This window comes from Volvox carteri, assembly GCF_000143455.1.
Source record: "Volvox carteri f. nagariensis unplaced genomic scaffold VOLCAscaffold_61, whole genome shotgun sequence".
In the NCBI taxonomy this organism is placed as follows: domain Eukaryota; kingdom Viridiplantae; phylum Chlorophyta; class Chlorophyceae; order Chlamydomonadales; family Volvocaceae; genus Volvox; species Volvox carteri.
The window spans coordinates 407,771-424,753 of NW_003307604.1; the positions used below are offsets into that span (position 1 = coordinate 407,771).

The window sequence follows — 16,983 nt, forward strand, 5'->3', positions numbered from 1 at the left end:
CCGGAAAGGGGGGAACAGAGCTGTTCACGGAGTTCAGGAGGGTCTGTCGGGTTTTAGAGGTTGATCTTCTTACTGAAAGGCATGCGAAGTCCGGGGGCGAGGGGAGATATGACAGAGCCCCAATTCCGCCGCAGCAGCCGCAGGGAAACCCGTCACCACAGGCTTTCGAGTCCTGTAGACCCCCTGTGAGTCCCCCTTTTTCCCGGCCCCCTTTTTTGATGTGGGTTTTGGAGGGGACGAGTGAACATTCACGTGTTGTGAGTTACATCGCCTTCAAAGGGATTAAAGCTAATTCGGATTCGACAATAGCTCTGCTAGTTATTTCTGAAGAGCATGGGTTTATATAAGGAAAACCTTTTTGTTTATCAGATCCATGCATTGTTGCCCTTGATGACTGAATTACTTACTATAATTTCACAAGTCATGATGCGGTTTCTCATTCTTCCGAGATCGAGACTCCCCCGTTTTTTATCCTGCCCGCGCCCCCCGCGGCCCCCGGGGCCCCCTTCCCAGAGCCCAAAGCTCAAGCACACCCTCCCCCCGCCCTTTCCATTTCTACCGGGTTTAGCTTGCGGCGAGATGTGTACGACAGCCGGTTGACCCAGGTTCGACAGAAACGGCAGCAGGTGCTGTGGGTTGGTGGTGGGGTGCGTGGGCGGGGGTGGGCGAGGTAACCGCCAGGGGTGGGTGGGTGGGGGGGGGCTGGGGAGGTGGGGGGAAAAATGAAAACCCAAAACACGTCCCAGCAGGGAAAGGGATGTCATGCGCCGAATAAATAAAAACACATTCAGTTTATTTAATGAAACATTAAGTTTATGAAACAGCACGGTCAGTAACCCCCTGAGTAAGCCCTTCCCCCGGCTTGTGCGTGTGCTTTCAACAGCACCAGAAACAACAGGATGTAGACGCGAGGCCGGCCCCGCTGCGCTGCAGCTGTGTTTCGGCCCCCCGTCAGGGCCAACGACGGTGCTCGTCGCCCTTTCTCAGGGCGAGCTTTGCCCACACAGTGTAACATCCCCTCACCATCAACACCAACATGAACAGTAGCAGCAACAGCTGAAACAACATCAACACGCGCCAAAAGTTCTTGTAAGCGAGCAGCGCTTCCCCCCACTCCAATCAAAGAATGCACATACGTTGCGTGGTTAAGGAACGAAATGCTACAGAATTTAGTAAAGTGCCAAAATCCTAAGATCACTATAGAAGAGCCAACTACCAACCACCAACCAGCATTCTAACCGTTGGCCGCCGCCCACCCACCTGCTTTTCCTTCATCATGGCGCTGCTCAAGCCCGAGGCCAGCACCAGCACCACCCCCTGGACCAGCGGCTTGTTCTGCAATGTGGGTTGCCGTACAGGTGCCGTACAGGTGAGCCCCGATAAGGCGGGGGTTACGCCCAAAGGAGGGACGGGCAGCACGTGTCTGTTTACACATGACCAGAAAACACACACGCGACACGCCGTGTACCCGAGATGCGCTCCACCTTTCGACCCACCCACCGCCTCCACCGTTTTCCTCCCCCTCTCCATCCCCCTCTTCCTCCCCCTCTCCCTCCCCCCCCGTCCTCCCCCCTCACCTTCACAAAGGCCCACCTGGGCGACTCCACCAGGTTGCCCGCGGGGGAGAGCACCCACGTCACGAGGGCTTGGACATCGCGTAGCGCGATAGGGTGGGGGGAGGGACCGCCGCCGGGGGCGCCCTTGATCTCCACGCTGGGTGTAGCCTGAGGGCGGCAAGAGGGAGGGGTTGGGAAGACGAGCCACGTGAACGAGTGAAGCTGATGCCACGGAGGACAGACTGATACGAAAAGGGGGGCGCGGGGAATGGGGGTTGAGAGGAACCACTGACGATTTAAGCAGAGACCAGGACAAGGGAAAAGCGGGAGGGAGAGAGGGAAAGGGTGGTATGAGCAATCCATATGCTGTGCGGTGCGGTGGGAGCAACGTTGCAGACAAACAGACAAACGAACAGACAAACAGACAGACAGACGGACAGACACGCAGACAGATAAGTTGAGAGTTTGAAGGAATGTGTGCCACCAGATCCACGCAAGACTGTTGTGTCTATTTTCCCACCCCACCCCCCACCCCACCCCACAACTGGCGGCTGAGAGAAAGTGGCGACGGGGTACACGCCAAACACAGCCGGATGGACAAACAGACAGACAGACAGACAGGTGAACGGACGGAAAGACGAACAGATGGATGGATGGATGATGTTCCGAGTGGGACAAAAAGCCGTATACCCACTTACACGCACACGCGCCCCTGCGCGTCCTTCAATAACCCACCTCCTTATGCACCTCCGCCACGTACTTGCCACCCCCTGCCGCCTCCGCTGCTACTGCTGCTAGTGCTGGTGTTGCTACAGCCGGCGATGGGGCCCCCGACCTAGCTCCTGGAACCGTGTGCCTGCCCACCTTGGCACCTGATGTAACACCTCCGCCTCCGCCTCTGCCGCCGCCATGCGCTGTCCTTGCACCGCTTCCTCGGGTGCCGCCACCAGGTCCTTTGCCGTCGAAATCTGGAACGTTCGGCGTCTCCAAACTCTGAAGTCGGGCCTTCAGAGCAGCTTTGTTGGCTTCGAATATCGGAGATTTTGCTATCGATGCGGGAGAAGCAGCAGTGGCAGCTGGGGCGGTGGCGGAGGGTTTGCCTTCGGAGTGCTTGTTGTGTTGTTGGTGTTGGTGCTGCCGGTGCTTTTGTTGGGCTTTGTGCTGACGACTGGGTTGTTGCTGGGCATGTTCGTGTTGCTCGTGTTGTTAAGCAGCCCCTCGCACAAATGTGTCCGGTCGTACTTCGCGAATAAAGTGTTCGTACATCGTCCCAAGAAAGGCAGGAGCGAATTTTGACGCGCAGATGCGCGCTTGCGATTCACAAAATGCGCTTGTACAAGTGTATATAAATTTTCTTGGCGGATGAGGACCACGTGCGCCAGCGCGTTGCGCAAGTGGGCATGTTGGCCATAGCCGCACGCGGCATGCATGCTGGACTATTGCCTGGATGCTTTGCAGAAACTGAAAGCACCCAAAGCCAACATCGTAGCTTGCAACTCTGGGCTCGTGAAACTGCCGCGGAAGATGAAGCACTGGCGAAGAGGCAGTTGTATGCAGCACCTTGTTCAGAGTAAAGTCAAATTACAAAGTTGCGCAAAGTATAACATACATAAACTTAATTAAACATAAGAACAGATAAGACGTTTAGAGCCTTGTCGGTGACATGGACGCCGCTGTTGGTTTGGAACAGCTATTTGCTGTGCATAGGGACGTGCCCGCGTTAGCCGTGTTGCAACAGCTCAGGATGGATTTCAGCCAGCAACAGCCTCAAGAGCTGCTGCACAACCACCGGGAATGTCTTCAGTTGGGCACGTGTAGTTTTGGTCGGCGGGGTCGAGCAACGTACGCAATGCGCACAGAAACCAAGGTGCAGCGTTCTGTAACATCGCCAACATATCCGGTACGCGGTGGCAGGCTTGCCGAGCACGAAATGAAGGGGGGGTCGCATCTCACCATTCAACTAAGCATGCATGTGCTCGGTTGAATGCTCGGTAGCGTGCGAGTTTACCCCTATCAGGATGTTTGTTTGCATATCCCTCCAAGCGAGAGGGCTTGCACCTATGCTGATGTTCGTTCCAAGAAGTGAACTGAGGACTGATGCTACGGTGAAAGATTTGCACGTAAATTCGCCCGTGCAATAAAACGCCCTGTAACTCGCTTACGCTAATCTCACATTCCAATATGCCACTGCACTTTCCTCTCCAGCCTGGCCACATTCTCTTCCTCGCAAACGTACTTGGGCACCTTACAATCCAACACCATACGTGCTTTGGAAACGCGGGCAGCTGCTTCACAAGGACCCCCCTATTTGGTATTCTCTTCTAAGTAGCGCGGCGCTGTAGTCTGCTGATGTATTATCACGGCGTCCTTGGTTTTGGAGACTGTGCCGGGCCTGATTGTACGGTTCTGGCTTCAACGCCGGCCTGTGACCAGCATCGGTTCCGTGCCGACCATGCTTTGGGTAAAACCCTAAAACCCTACAGTTAATCTTGCGTTGCTTGCGCGGCGGGTCCGCAAATGTTTCGTGGCCGTCTGCGACTTCGCCCGGCAACTCGCCATCCTCAAGGTCGCTACCGTTATCCATCTGTGTTGGATTGACCCATACTAGATGACTCGATTTTCCTCCTTTCATGCTGAAGGTAGAGCTAATTCCACGAGGGGAGTCGTGCCCTGTAAGTCTCCGTTCGACTGGGGCGGCGGAATGTCCCGGTTCTCCTGCTTTGAACGCTTCGCAAAGCTTCTTAGCTAGATATCCTGTTGTTATATAAACGCCAGCCTCAGACCGTTGATACGAGTCCAATGGTGAGGTGAACCTTTGCCCTGTAACAAACGGTGATATCTGCCTGACTTATTGCCAGGTTGGGGGTCCTCCGTAACACTTATGAACCATGAAAGAGAAGTGGTATGCTTGCTCCGCAAACTTGCCGTGCTCTGGATCCGAAACCCATTCCTTCCGAAACAGTGAAACAGCATGCAACACGAATGCACACGGGTTGCTCCATCTAACAAATACTGTGCTGGATATGAACTAGAAATTTTATGTTTGGCACACCGCCTCATGCATTTCTGAGGCAAGGCCATTTTTACTTGCTAAATAGACTGCGATCGTTTTTACTACTGTAGTTCCCCCACGACCCTTTTTATTTCTCATACATTGTATAGGTATGCGGCCACCGACACGCCGATTTGACAAATCCAAGACCAAGGCCAAGGCCTTGTTGTAGTTGCAGCTGGTTACGAACCCCCAAAACAAACACCAAGGCCTCACCAAAACTGGCTCAGCTTGAGAAACATTATGGCCCCAGCCAATCATCCCCAAAACCCACAAGCATTAGCGCTTAATCAGTTCCACTTGTTAAGTGGCTTGCTTTCCCATCTCTACACGGCATCAGCTGCCAGGTGCTACCTCCACCGCTCCTGGCGCTGCCATCCAGCACTTTTGGCTCTCCACATTATCGCCGCTGTGCTCGCACACATCCGTACATGAGTGATCACCGACCCGGAAAGGTAAACCACCGCAGGCCATTATTCACCCCTCACCGCACTACCTCCTCTTCCCCTACACGCACACGTACGCAAACCTACTACCGCATGAATCCTCACCACACACTCCCCCTCCTCCTCCACAAGTACCTCCCCTGTAGGGGCTACACGCATCATATGCGCCACAGGATCCGCTTCTGCTTAACGAAAAGCTGAGTAATCAACGGACCGGAATGCAACGCTGGCATCTACACCAACGGACCGTCCGTGATTCGTAGTGAGGCCAGAGGTCCACATGGAATATGCAAACCGGACGCTCTACACCACCTCTATATTCGCTTTCTGCTTCCGTCCCCTGCCAAGAAAGAGATGGATCGCAGAGGCTAAGATAAAAATTTGTCCACAAAATTGTCTGGCGAGTACGGCAAGGGTACAGCACAGGTACAGAGAGCTGAGAGGTGGGGCAGGCTGCGATATAGAATGTGAGACGAAGAGGAACGCCAGGTAGGAGAGAGTGTGAGGATGATGTGGCGACAGCCACAGGCAAGCATAATGATTTGACCTAACAGGGCTGGGGACGGTGGCAGTAGGGCACGGCAACCCCGGGCCACGTGGCTACCGCTCGCACCTCCCATAGCCATTCCACTCGGCACAGCGTTCGAATAGGCCCGCCGCAAGCCGCGCGAACTGTGTCCGTGCGGTCGACCTGGTTGGGTTGGGAGTGGCATCGAGCTTGGTGGTGATTGGGGTTGCACAGAAATTAGTTACGGTACTTCTATGGGTAATTGTGTGAAATGTGACGCTGGAAGACTTAGGATAAACTAAACTGCAAGCCAAGCTTTGTATGTTGAGGAGACTCCTTAACTATGACTCGCCGCGGGACATAGGCCACGCCTTGCGGCCTCGGTGAAGCTGGTGCAACCGCATCTTTCCGGAATCCAATTGAACACACGAGGCGACGGATAACTGAAACCGAGCACAATGCTGTTGCTTCCGATTACGCAAAATCACACTTACGAAGAGGACTTGGATGTGGTAACGACTCCATGACACGTTTGGCCACAGGTGGGCCAAGCTTTGTGTCGGAAAGGCTGTGTTGCTCCTTTTGAACCTGCTGGCTGGCCCTTTCCAGGATCCGGGTTCGCTGAAGTAGCTGCACGCACTTCATACGTGACCCTTCGGGTTGCGCTCCTGATTCTAGGTAATGCGGACACTGCGAATAAGCATCGAGCGCTACTACTTGCTGTGCAAGCAGAAGTGCTAGGAGGACAAAGGGACATTTCCAGTTGACTAGAGCCTCCGCCCTGACTAGAGCCTAATGCGAGCCTTATAGGTGCAGGCGCCGCACGGTCTTGGTAAGCAACCACGATTCCACCCTCGGTGGTGCCTAGCCACCCTGCCACCAGGCCCGCGCACCAAGCACCACCAGCAGCGCCGCCACGCGGTTCCGCGCGCGGCTGCAGCTACCGCCCCGCCACCACAGCCTAGTTGTACAGCTCTGTGCGCAGCAGTCGCTGCTGGCGGCTGCACGTTGCCGCTGCCAGCCAGCCTCCTGCCACATCCTGCATGTTTGCCACCCAGCTCGGCTGCGACTGCGGCAAGAGAATGGCAAGCTCCTACGACAATGCCTACAGTACAGCGGGAGCACTGCTCATGCTCTTGACCTCCGACAACTCCGACACACTGCCTGTGATGGGCGGCTCCTGCAGCTCTGCAGTTTGAAGCCCGATGAGGACGTTTTCTATGGAGCGATAGTCCCGGAAGGTCCAGCTCCCAGCCATCTTGCCATCCCGCTGTGCCCGGTCGAGGCTCAGCTGCACATGGGCGCTGAGCACGCGGCGAAAGGGGACCACCGTGCTGCTGTAGTATTGTAGGGGCCGCGCCTCCAGGTCGCCGTTGCAGGGCCGACGGCGGGGATGGTGACGGTGGCAGGGCCGACGGCGGGGATAGTGACGGTGGCTAGGGCGACAGCGAGGTTGGTGATGGTGGCAGGGGTGACGGCGGGGATGGCGACGGTGGCAGGGGTGACAGCGAGGTTGGTGACGGTGGCTAGGGCGACGGCAAGGTTGGTGACGGTGGCAGGGGTGACAGCGAGGTTGGTGACGGTGGCTAGGGCGACGGCAAGGTTGGTGACGGTGGCAGGGCCGACGGCGAGGTTGGCGACGGTGGCAGGGCCGATGGCGGGGATAGTGACGGTGGCTAGGCCGACGGCGGGGTTGGTGACGGTGGCAGGGCCGACGGCGGGGATAGTGACGGTGGCTCGAGTGACGGCGGGGTTGGTGACGGTGGCAGGGGTGATGGCAGGGATGGTGACGGTGGCAGGAGTGACGGCAGGCATGGTGACGGTGGCAGGGGTGACGGCGGGGATGGCGACGGTGGCAGGGGTGATGGCGGGGATAGTGACGGTGGCAGGGCGACGGCGAGGTTGGTGACGGTGGCAGGGGTGACGGCGGGGATGGCGACGGTGGCAGGGGTGATTGCGGCAGCGGTTCCGGTGGCTAGGGTGACGGCAGGGATGGTGACGGTTGCTCGGGCAACGGCGGGGATGCATATGGCGACGGCGGCAGGGCCGGCGCCGGGGATGGTGATGGTAGAAGGGGCGACGGCGGGTGGCTCGGTTGACGGCAGGGTTGGTGACGGTGGCTCAGGCAGCGCTGGGGTTGGCAGCGGTTGCAGGGGCGACGGCGGGGACGGTGATGGTGGAAGGGGAGACGGCGGGGTACTAAGGCGAGGGCGGGGTTGGTGACGGTGGCAGGGCTGACGGCGGGGATGGTGACGATGGCAGGGCCGACGGCGGGGATGGTGACGGTGGCACGGCCGACGGCGGGGATAGTGACGGTGGCAGTTGTGATGGCGGCAGGGGCGACGGTGGTTTGGACGATGGCGGGGATGGCGAAGGTGGCCGAGGTGATAGCGGCAGCGGTGACGGTGTTTAGGGTGGCGGCGGGGATGGCGACAGCAGCTCGGGCAACGGCGGGGATGCATACGGCGGCGACGGCAGGTACGGCGCCGGGGATGGTGATGGTAGAAGGGGCGACGGCGGGTGGCTCGGTTGACGGCAGGGTTGGTGACGGTGGCTCAGGCACCGCTGGGGTTGGCAGCGGTTGCAGGGGCGACGGCGGGGATGGTGATGTTGAAAGGGGAGACGGCGGGGTACTAAGGCGATGGCGTGGTTGGTGACGGTGGCAGGGCCGACGGCGGGGATGGTGACGGTGGCAGGGGTGACGGCGGGGATGGCGACGGTGGCAGGGTTGATGGCGTCAGGGGCGACGGTGCTTTGGGTGATGGCTGGGATGGCGACGGCAGCTCAGGCAACGGCGATGGCGGCGGTGGAAGGGGCAATGATGGTGGAAGGGGTGACGTCGGGTTGCTAGGGTGATGACGGGGTTGGTGACAGTGGCAGGGGAGACGGCAGGGATGGCGACGGTGGAAGCGGGTACGGCGACAGTAAAAGGGGCGACGGCGGTTTTTGTGACGGTGGCTCGAGTGACGGTGAGGTTGGTGACGGTGGCAGTGGCGACGGCAGGATTGGTGACGGTGGCAGGGGTGACGGCGGGGATGGCAACGGTGGCAGGGGTTATTGCGGCAGCGGTTTCGGTGGCTAGGGCGACGGCGAGGTTGGTGACGGTGGCAGGGCCGACGGCGGGGATGGTGATGGTGGCAGGGCCGATGGCGGGGATAGTGACAGTGGCAGGGGTGACGGCGGGGATGGCGACGGTGGCTTGGTTGATGGTGTCAGGGGTGACGGTGCTTTGGGTGATGGCTGGGATGGTGACGGTTGCTCGGGCAATGACGACGGCTGCGGTGGAAGGGGTGGTGATGGTGGAAGGGGTGACGTCGGGTTGCTAGGGCGATGACGGGGTTGGTGACGGTGGCAGGGGAGACGGCAGGGATGGCGACGGTGGAAGGGGGCACGGCGATGGTAAAAGGGGCGATTGATGGTTCTGTGACCCCAATCCCCACCGGGGCCAAGCTTTACCCGCCTCCGTGGAGGTGTAATAAAGCTCAACATCTTTATGAGAGCCCTGAGGTCAAGTGACGTTGCTATGCGCTTTCATGCCTAGACTTGGAGGCTCTCTGTACACACCCCAAAGTTGAGTTCCCCAGATTCGTTACAAGGGCCGTTCTGTTGTTGTTAGTGCATAAGAGAACACCTGCAATACAGCTAGGTGTTGGGGCCTACACCTAGGTGTACAATACAGCTAGGTATAGGCCCCAACGTAGCCGAGTGGCAGCACGACATGCCACGGACTAAAGGTAAGCCCCAGCTGCCGGTGAAATGCAAAGCCGGCATGAAGCATGCGTGCATGCGTCGGTGCGTGAAGCGACATGCATGAAGTCGGAAGCAGTTTCAAGTGTGCTGCCAGTCCACGTGAACTTTCGACACCCTACAGTACAGTAGGTGCTCGCTCGCTCGCTCGCTCCAGCAGTCCTGTTCAAAACCCATATCAGCATGTGTCCTAGCTTCCCTCAATATGCCTAATAGCAAAACGGTCGTCAGGGCTGAGCCGCCAGGTCACAACCCACCATGCAGCACAACCCTGTCCCTACCTACTCTTCCCACAATGCGTACCCAGAATGCGCATTCCGTGGCAGTTAAGGCTTCACTACCACCCCACGCTACTGCCCTCAGGCCCGCCACCCAGCACCTGGCTATCACAAGCCGCTGCCGCAGGTATTGTTCAGCTACAGCTCTACACCCTGCACCGGCCGCTGCCGCACCCCTCTACATACACACTGTGCACATTGCAACACCTGCACACGCAAGGCTTGTATCGCTCGCAAGGTAACACCTAGAGCCGCTGCCTTTGCTGTTGCACAGCAATTGCACACATTCCTTTTTTGTAGTTTACACACACACACACAGTCAGTACGCACGGCAATGCATACACGTCTTTCGCTAAAGTCTTCTGTTCTCAAACACACACAGTCACACACACACGCAATCCACCAAGCAATCTGCTGAATTATATTCTGCAACACACATTCCATCCCTGATGTCTCTTGGTCTCATACAAGCACACCCCACGTACAAACCCACACCCACACCGCCAGAGTCCCGCCACACCCAGTGGCCCAGCTCAATGGTGCCAAGCCCCTGCTGTTCATGCCCACCCCAGCGGTGGTGGAAGGATGCGACGGCAGGACAGCGCGGCTTAGTGATGCCCCGTGCTGCCGGGGAGCACCTTGTCACCGCCAGCAGTGCATGCGGCAGAGGCTGCGGTAGTGCTGCGGTATGGATGACTGAATGCGCAGTGCACACGGTCAAGGAGCACCAGGTGTGTGCGCCGGTTGCCTCACTCCCTAACCCTCAAAAGGCCGGAACCTGGCCAGCAACTCCTCCTTCGTTGGGGGTCGGAAGGACTTGGGCGGCTCCTTGAACCCCAGCGGCTCGTACACCTCAGGCAGCCGCAGGAGCGACATGAAGGCCTGCGCACTCGTGTTGTCCCGCGCCGCCTCCAGAATCCCCTCATCCCCGTCAAAGCTCTCTCCGCCAACTGAGCCGCCTGAGCTGTCAGCGCCGCTGCTGCCAGACCTTCTGTGCCTCCTGCCGCTGCCAGCCCCCGCCCAGGTGTCGGCGGCATCGGCGGCATCACTATGGCCGCTGTCACTGCCAGCCCCCCTGCCTCCACTGCCGCTGGCGCCTCCCCCGCTACCGTGGGCCCCTTCCCTGTGGCTGTTGGTGGCGCCTTGCCCGCCGCTGCCAGAACCTCCCTCATCGTTCCTGGTGGCCCCTCGCCCCAAACCTCCACCGGTACTGCTGGCCTCTTCAGTCCGGCTTGTCTCCAGCAGAGCCCGTATGAACCCAAGCGTTGAGCTCAGAGGGCTCCTGTCCGCCGCTGTAGAGGGGGACTCCTCCAGCACAGCGGGAAGTGGGGCCGGCCCCGCCACGTGAATGGATCTCTTTGGCGCGTCTGTATCCTTGCGGCCGGCGTGCACCACGTAGTGTCGGTTGAGGTCACCGAACAGCACGATCACGTCGTCTGTGTTGGGCAGGGTATGGGAGCAGCCAGCTCAGTGGGAAGCAAGTATGGCATTGCGCGGGATGGTGTAGCGCTGAAACCTGTATCGATTCCTGCACAGGCCTGTGTCAATCCAGCACTGGTGGCAGAGCATGCCAATCGGCACTCACCAGTCGGCCAGTCCTTCATCTGGTTGATCGCCAGATACTCGAGCAGCGCCTGGGCACGCACACTCGGCAGGCCGTCCTTCAGGGCCTTCTCGGTCTTGGCCTCGTACAGCGCAATGACTGAGTCAATCATGGACAGCAGTGCACTAGTCGTCGTGCCCGACGTGACGCGCAGCTTATACCCTTCAAACAGCTCCGCACCGAACCGCTCCTGGCAATCCTTCCAGGCTGCCTCAGGGACGAAGATGTAGTCCGTCTTGGATGTCTTGATTACGATGTTGATGTCGCCGCAGAGGACCCCACCCGCCAGCCACTCGATGGCCTGCACGGGGAGGACCACCACATCTGCAGGGCAACAACGACATGGGATTGGGCACAGCTTTAGGAAGTCATTAAGTGACGGGCACAGATCCCGAAGGCCGCAAACTGACGGGCAGAGGTTGACACAATGACGGGTGCACAAGTCCCATGCAACCCCATATATGCGAACAAGATGTCCCACTACCACTCCTCCGGCATGCACCTGAGCATCCTGCATATGCATACTCATACCTGCTGGGGCGATCTGCTGTAGATATTCCACCGCGCTCGCGATGGTTTTAGGCTCATCCTCACCGGCCCTTCCCCAGCTGAACCTGGGCGGCTCCTCGGGAGACCAGGGAGACCAGGGCTTCGCAAATGGACAGCAGCACGGCGCCTGAGCGGCTGTGACATAGTTGAACCGCACGCTCACCGCCTCCTCTATCTGCTTGCGTTGTGTCGATGAGCAGGATGATGGAGTGACCGTGACTATGGGGACAGATAGCTGGAGGTTCTGCGCAGCCGACAGGCAGGGCATGCTCGGACGGAGTGGTTAGGGTGTGTTGTATGGAAAGGAGCAGTGCTCGCAGGCAAATGAGTGCACCAAAGGTGATAGCATACCCCTTCAATTGCGACCCTGCACAACAAGGGCCAACCCTCACCGTCAGAGTCGCTTGAATCTTGTTAAGAGAGGATTCCAGCCGCGTCCATGCGCCTCCTGCACAGCGGCGCGCAAGGATGTAGATAGCCATCAAAACTGAGCAGCACAACGTGCAGCACCATGTTGTTTATATATGTTAGACCTTGTTTGACGTCACAGCCACCCCGGGCGCCTCCTTCCGCATGTGAGCACGGAATGGCATTACCTGTTGGAGGAGGATATGATGTGGTATAACGCACGCAGCATATGGTCCTGCAAGGGGCCCCATCCCGCACCGCAGCCCCTTGCCACACTCGTGTCGCGTGCATACCCTTGGTGCATACCATGTCCCAGCACCCCGCCCACCACCTGCTGGTGCTGGTGAACTCCCCTGGTCTGCATCCCCTGTCACTTGGCTCCTTAAGACGTTCCTTCGACCGAACCCGACGCATCGGTATGGCCGGAGTTTGAAATGGAAGATATGCGGAGGAGGATTAAGGATGCCCGGTTCAACCCACACGGATTGTGGACATGGCTGCGTGGGGGAAAACCACCTCCTTGCGGGTTCTCAGATATTAATGCTTTTACCGAGCATTTTTCCAAGGTGCTTAATGGTACAGGAGAGACGAGGCAATGCCGCAATGAGGGTATTCAGTTTAGATGGCTGGACGAGGACCAGGTGACGCACAGACGGGAATTAGCTGCTTGGCTTAACAAGGATTTTACGGAGGATGAAATTGCTAGTGGCCTTAAGGCTATGCGCAACAATAAGTCCGCGGGCCTGGAGGGAACCCCGGCCGAGTATTGTAAGTACGTACGCTATCAGGGAAACTGAAGGGCAGCAACCCGTGCTTGTATTGGCGCCTTACTTGACGGTGCTATTCAACCGCATATACGGAGCTGAATACCCGAGGGAATTCACGACTAGCACCCTGTCCCCCGTATTCAAAAAAGGGGACGTGTCTTGCTGTGACAATTACCGGGGAATCGCAGTTGGGGGTCCCCTGAGCAAACTTTATGCCAATGTCATAGGGAGGCGATTAAATAATTACTGCGAGGGCAATAGGCTACGTGCCGTTAGCCAGGCTGGATGTAGGCATGGTTTTGGCACCGAGCATCACTTGTTTACAATTAAGGCATCTTATCTCGAAGCACACTGTGGCCGGAGCCAGGCCGCTTATTATCATGCAAATTGACTTTAGTAAGGCGTTCGACTCCGTTGACCATGAGACACTTTGGGATTTCCTAATGTTGTATGGGCTACACGGGCGCATCCTCGATTCTTTAAAGGCTAGCTATGCTGACGTGAAGTTTCGGGTCAAGTTAGGAAATAAGTTGGGACCTGAATTCAAGGTGGGGCGTGGTGTTAAGCAAGGGTGTCACCTTAGCGTAACCCTTTTTGGACTCTTCATAGAAGTATTCGCTCATTATATTGATGCCCATGATGCTAATTGCCGTGTATGCCTCCCCAGCCGATGGAGCACCCTTCGTGAGCAGAGTGTTAGCCTGGCGGGCGGTGATCTCACTAACCTACTTTTCGTTGACGATGTGTCACTGGTAGCGACAGGGCAGGATAGAGCTGAATGCCTTCTGGGGCTACTCGAAGCCTACTGCAAAGCGACGGGTATGGCCGCGAATGCCGCCAAGTGCGAGGTCCTCATTTTTGGGGGTGCTACACGTGAGCGGAAGCGGCTTGATGAAGCTGAGTACCGGTTAGGTGGGGCGGGGTTGCGGGTGCTGACCGGCAACAAGACGGCACGGTATCTCGGGTTGCACTATGGCCCAGGAGTGCAGTTCTCAGCATGTACCAAGCAACTACCGTCGCGTCCGGGTTCAAATCCGCCTGCCGACCTCTCGGGGTGTTTGAGAGGTGATGAAATGGGAGGTGGCCCCCATCTTGTGGACGGTGTAGGACGTGATAAAATCAACTCGCGAGCTGACCAGGAACTAAGTTGACACGCCGTTGATCCGCTAGATTTGGTTGGATGCTAGTGGTGCCAAACTCAAAGAGTACACTCTGAAGTCGGATGGGGTGAATGGCTTAGGGTGCCCCTCTAGCAGGGGAGAGCAGGGAATTGCCTCGGGAAGGAGGCCACTGGTGAAGCTTAGCCACCCTGTAACAACATCAACATCAACTACTCACAGCAGGGAGGCGGGCCACATTTGGGCTCAGCACCCTGTGTCGTGATAAGAAAATTACCACCCCCAAGATATGTATGTCTCTCTACAATACACTAGTTGTACCGGTGTTTTCTTATGGAGCGCAAGTTTGGGGACCTGACTTCATTAATGTGAATTTTGAAGGTGCTATGGCTAATCCCATGGTCCAGGAACAACGTGCTTACATGCGAACCGTAGTTGGGGCGAGGAGCCCGACTATGGTTTCCCTATATCGTGAGCTGTCACAGAGGCCACTCCAGTTCCATTGGACCAATCTTGTACTTAGGTTTTGGAACTCTGTGGTTAAGAGGCCGGGAACGTTGTGTCACCGGGCATTTGTCGCTGACCTGGAGTTGGCACTTGGGGGCGCCACTGAGTGTTGGGCAAGCAAGGTACTAGCCTTTCTTACTAGCTTAGGAGTGGAACCCCCCACTAATACGCGCGGTAATGATCTTATATCGTACTACACCACCCTTAATTTGCCAGTCGAGAGCATTCTTAAGGTTTTTGCCAAGCGGCTTGATGCTCGGTGGGAGTGCCCGAATACCTTGGGTGACCCCCGTGTCTTCCCCATAGGAATTACCGGAGCCAAGGCGTGTCGCTATATGAACTGGATGGGAGCTGCCCCGTCAAGGGGTGCGCGTCTTGATTGGCTGGAGCACACTTAAGGGACCATGCCCCAGCGACTTCATCATGTGCTCATGCGTTTTCGGTTAGGCTGTTGGGAGTTAGAGGTTAATAGACCTAATGGGCGTGAGCGCACCACACGTATCTGCAGGCTTTGTGACTGTGGAGCGGTTGAAGATGAGTTGCATGTTTTCGAAGAATGTCCCGCTTACAAGAGCATACGGGCTAAGTATGATGGTGACCTAGCCCTTACGGGGTGCAGCATGCGCACCACTATGACTGAGGCGCCACCCCTGGCATTGGCCAGGTACCTCTCGGAAATCTGGGAGGCCAGGCACGTCGCGCTGAGGCGCTTCGCCCTGAAGCGGACGAGGGAGAATGAAGATGACCTCCCGTGTACCCGCATCAATACCAATACAACGTCCATGGCCCCCCCGGCTTTTACGGACACACCCGCACTTGTGTGCGGAAATCGTAACTTGTAACTTTATTATGGGTTTAAGTTTGGAGTACTCGTATATGTGCGTTCTCTCGTCAATTTTCTGTGCCTCGTCGTTTCCCCGCCCGCCGCGGAGCACTAGAGCCGGAGTCTTAGGTCAGGTCAAGCCTGGGCTAGCACAACCAACTCACCAGCTCCAGCCGCGCTCCCCATGCCGAGGCCAGCCGCCGAGGCTGCACAACATGAGAGCAATTGAGGGGACACGTCGAGATGAGATCTTGGTGCGGGGTTGCTGGGTGCGTGTGAGTGAACTCCTTTCCAGATTTGAACCCGCACCACTCTTACCTTTCACGGACCTCATGAACTCAACAATTGCCTCGTTGTCACCGTCTATCGGAAACACCTCGAGCTCCTCCCCCGATAGTTTGGACAGGGCGAAGCACAAGTCGCCGAGCTCCTTCCCGCGCACATCCAGCGCCTTCGCGGCAGCGGTGAAAGCCGCAGCCGCCTCCTTTCTGCTGACCATTTGGCCTTCTTTCTGCTGACTACAGTAGTATGGAGGGCAGATCTTCAACCTGGTTCAGCGGCCCCCAACCACCAGCAGCTTCATGTAAAAGTTTCCCTTTGCGCATCCCAACATCAGACGCCAGTTACATAAGAAAAATGTCAGTGAATTCAAGCTTTAATCGCAGATTAGTAATGCGAGCTTGCGTAAGTAAGCTGGGTTAGTTGGGCGTAAGGCCCAATGCGTAACTGTTAGTCTAACTGTTTCGCAACGGCCCGTGTCCTCAGGGCCGTCATTTATTGCGCGCATTAAGCTGGTTAGCTTATCTTGTTTTTGTTGTTCAGCGCGCGCTGATCAACAAAACAGGTCCCGCGCCTTCGGCGCGCTTTCTGTTACTACACCGCTGTGCCTTCGGCTCGTCAGCGAGACCCATCAGGTAGAGTGCAGTGGAGAATATAAAGCACTAGCACCATAGAGTTAGCCCACCTTATTGAAGCACCTTTAGTAGTGCTAGTGGCGGCGGATGTCCCGGTATCGCTAGGCATGACTCCGCTGGTGGAGGCAACTCACAGCTATCCTACATAGCTAACTGGAATGTCACAGACTGGCATTTCCTCGAGGGCTTCTGCGACGCAGTTTATGCCCCCTGCTTTCTCCGGAGCGGGTCAACAACTCCCGCCCACCCCGGACCCAACAAGCTTGCCCCTGCAGCTACAACACTAAATGTCCTCTTGACGACGTATTTCATCAAGCTCATCCCCGAGGTTTGGGCGCGACGCTGAAGGTTTGCTCTTCAGCGGATCAGGAAATCGACGTCCGCCCACACCGGTGGTGGCTATGTGTGCGCTTCGTCCCATCCCTTCCGCGTGGCGACGGGCTCTACAACCCCAGGCGTGGAGTTTCCGGGGCAGCACGAGTAGCCCGATATGTCCACCACCTCCGTGCCCCTGCATGCTAGGGCCTCGGCGCGGCTGGCCGCTTGGAAGGCAATTGGAGCAGATGCGCGCACATTGCACGTCTTGAAGCATGGTGTCCCGGTGGAGTTTCGAGGTAACCGCCCGCCGCCTGCTTTTGACCTGCCAAGTTTTCCTGCTACAGACGAGCAGAGCCGTTGGTGGTTGGAGAAGGAGGAGCCTCGCCTGT

General features: G+C 57.3%; 2 protein-coding genes across 2 annotated transcripts in view; both read right to left on the minus strand.

Moving 5' to 3' along the window:
* VOLCADRAFT_107261 (uncharacterized protein) overlaps positions 1–12,221 on the minus strand; it is a gene marked incomplete at its 5' end in the record, with an annotated part of 15,704 nt that extends 3,483 nt beyond the window's left edge. The window contains 12 exons of the mRNA XM_002956477.1: positions 560–629; positions 1,261–1,335; positions 1,578–1,724; positions 2,292–2,632; positions 5,668–5,745; positions 6,456–6,601; positions 6,672–6,853; positions 10,069–10,283; positions 10,349–11,023; positions 11,173–11,514; positions 11,785–11,983; positions 12,132–12,221. Coding sequence (XP_002956523.1) covers positions 560–629; positions 1,261–1,335; positions 1,578–1,724; positions 2,292–2,632; positions 5,668–5,745; positions 6,456–6,601; positions 6,672–6,853; positions 10,069–10,283; positions 10,349–11,023; positions 11,173–11,514; positions 11,785–11,983; positions 12,132–12,221 — 2,560 coding nt within the window. The remainder of the gene's footprint in view (positions 1–559; positions 630–1,260; positions 1,336–1,577; positions 1,725–2,291; positions 2,633–5,667; positions 5,746–6,455; positions 6,602–6,671; positions 6,854–10,068; positions 10,284–10,348; positions 11,024–11,172; positions 11,515–11,784; positions 11,984–12,131) is intronic.
* A 3,276-nt stretch (positions 12,222–15,497) lies between these two features.
* VOLCADRAFT_97496 (uncharacterized protein) overlaps positions 15,498–16,983 on the minus strand; it is a gene marked incomplete at both ends in the record, with an annotated part of 2,503 nt that continues 1,017 nt past the window's right edge. The window contains 3 exons of the mRNA XM_002956478.1: positions 15,498–15,568; positions 15,681–15,880; positions 16,850–16,932. Of these exons, the coding sequence (XP_002956524.1) occupies positions 15,498–15,568; positions 15,681–15,880; positions 16,850–16,932 (354 nt within the window). The remainder of the gene's footprint in view (positions 15,569–15,680; positions 15,881–16,849; positions 16,933–16,983) is intronic.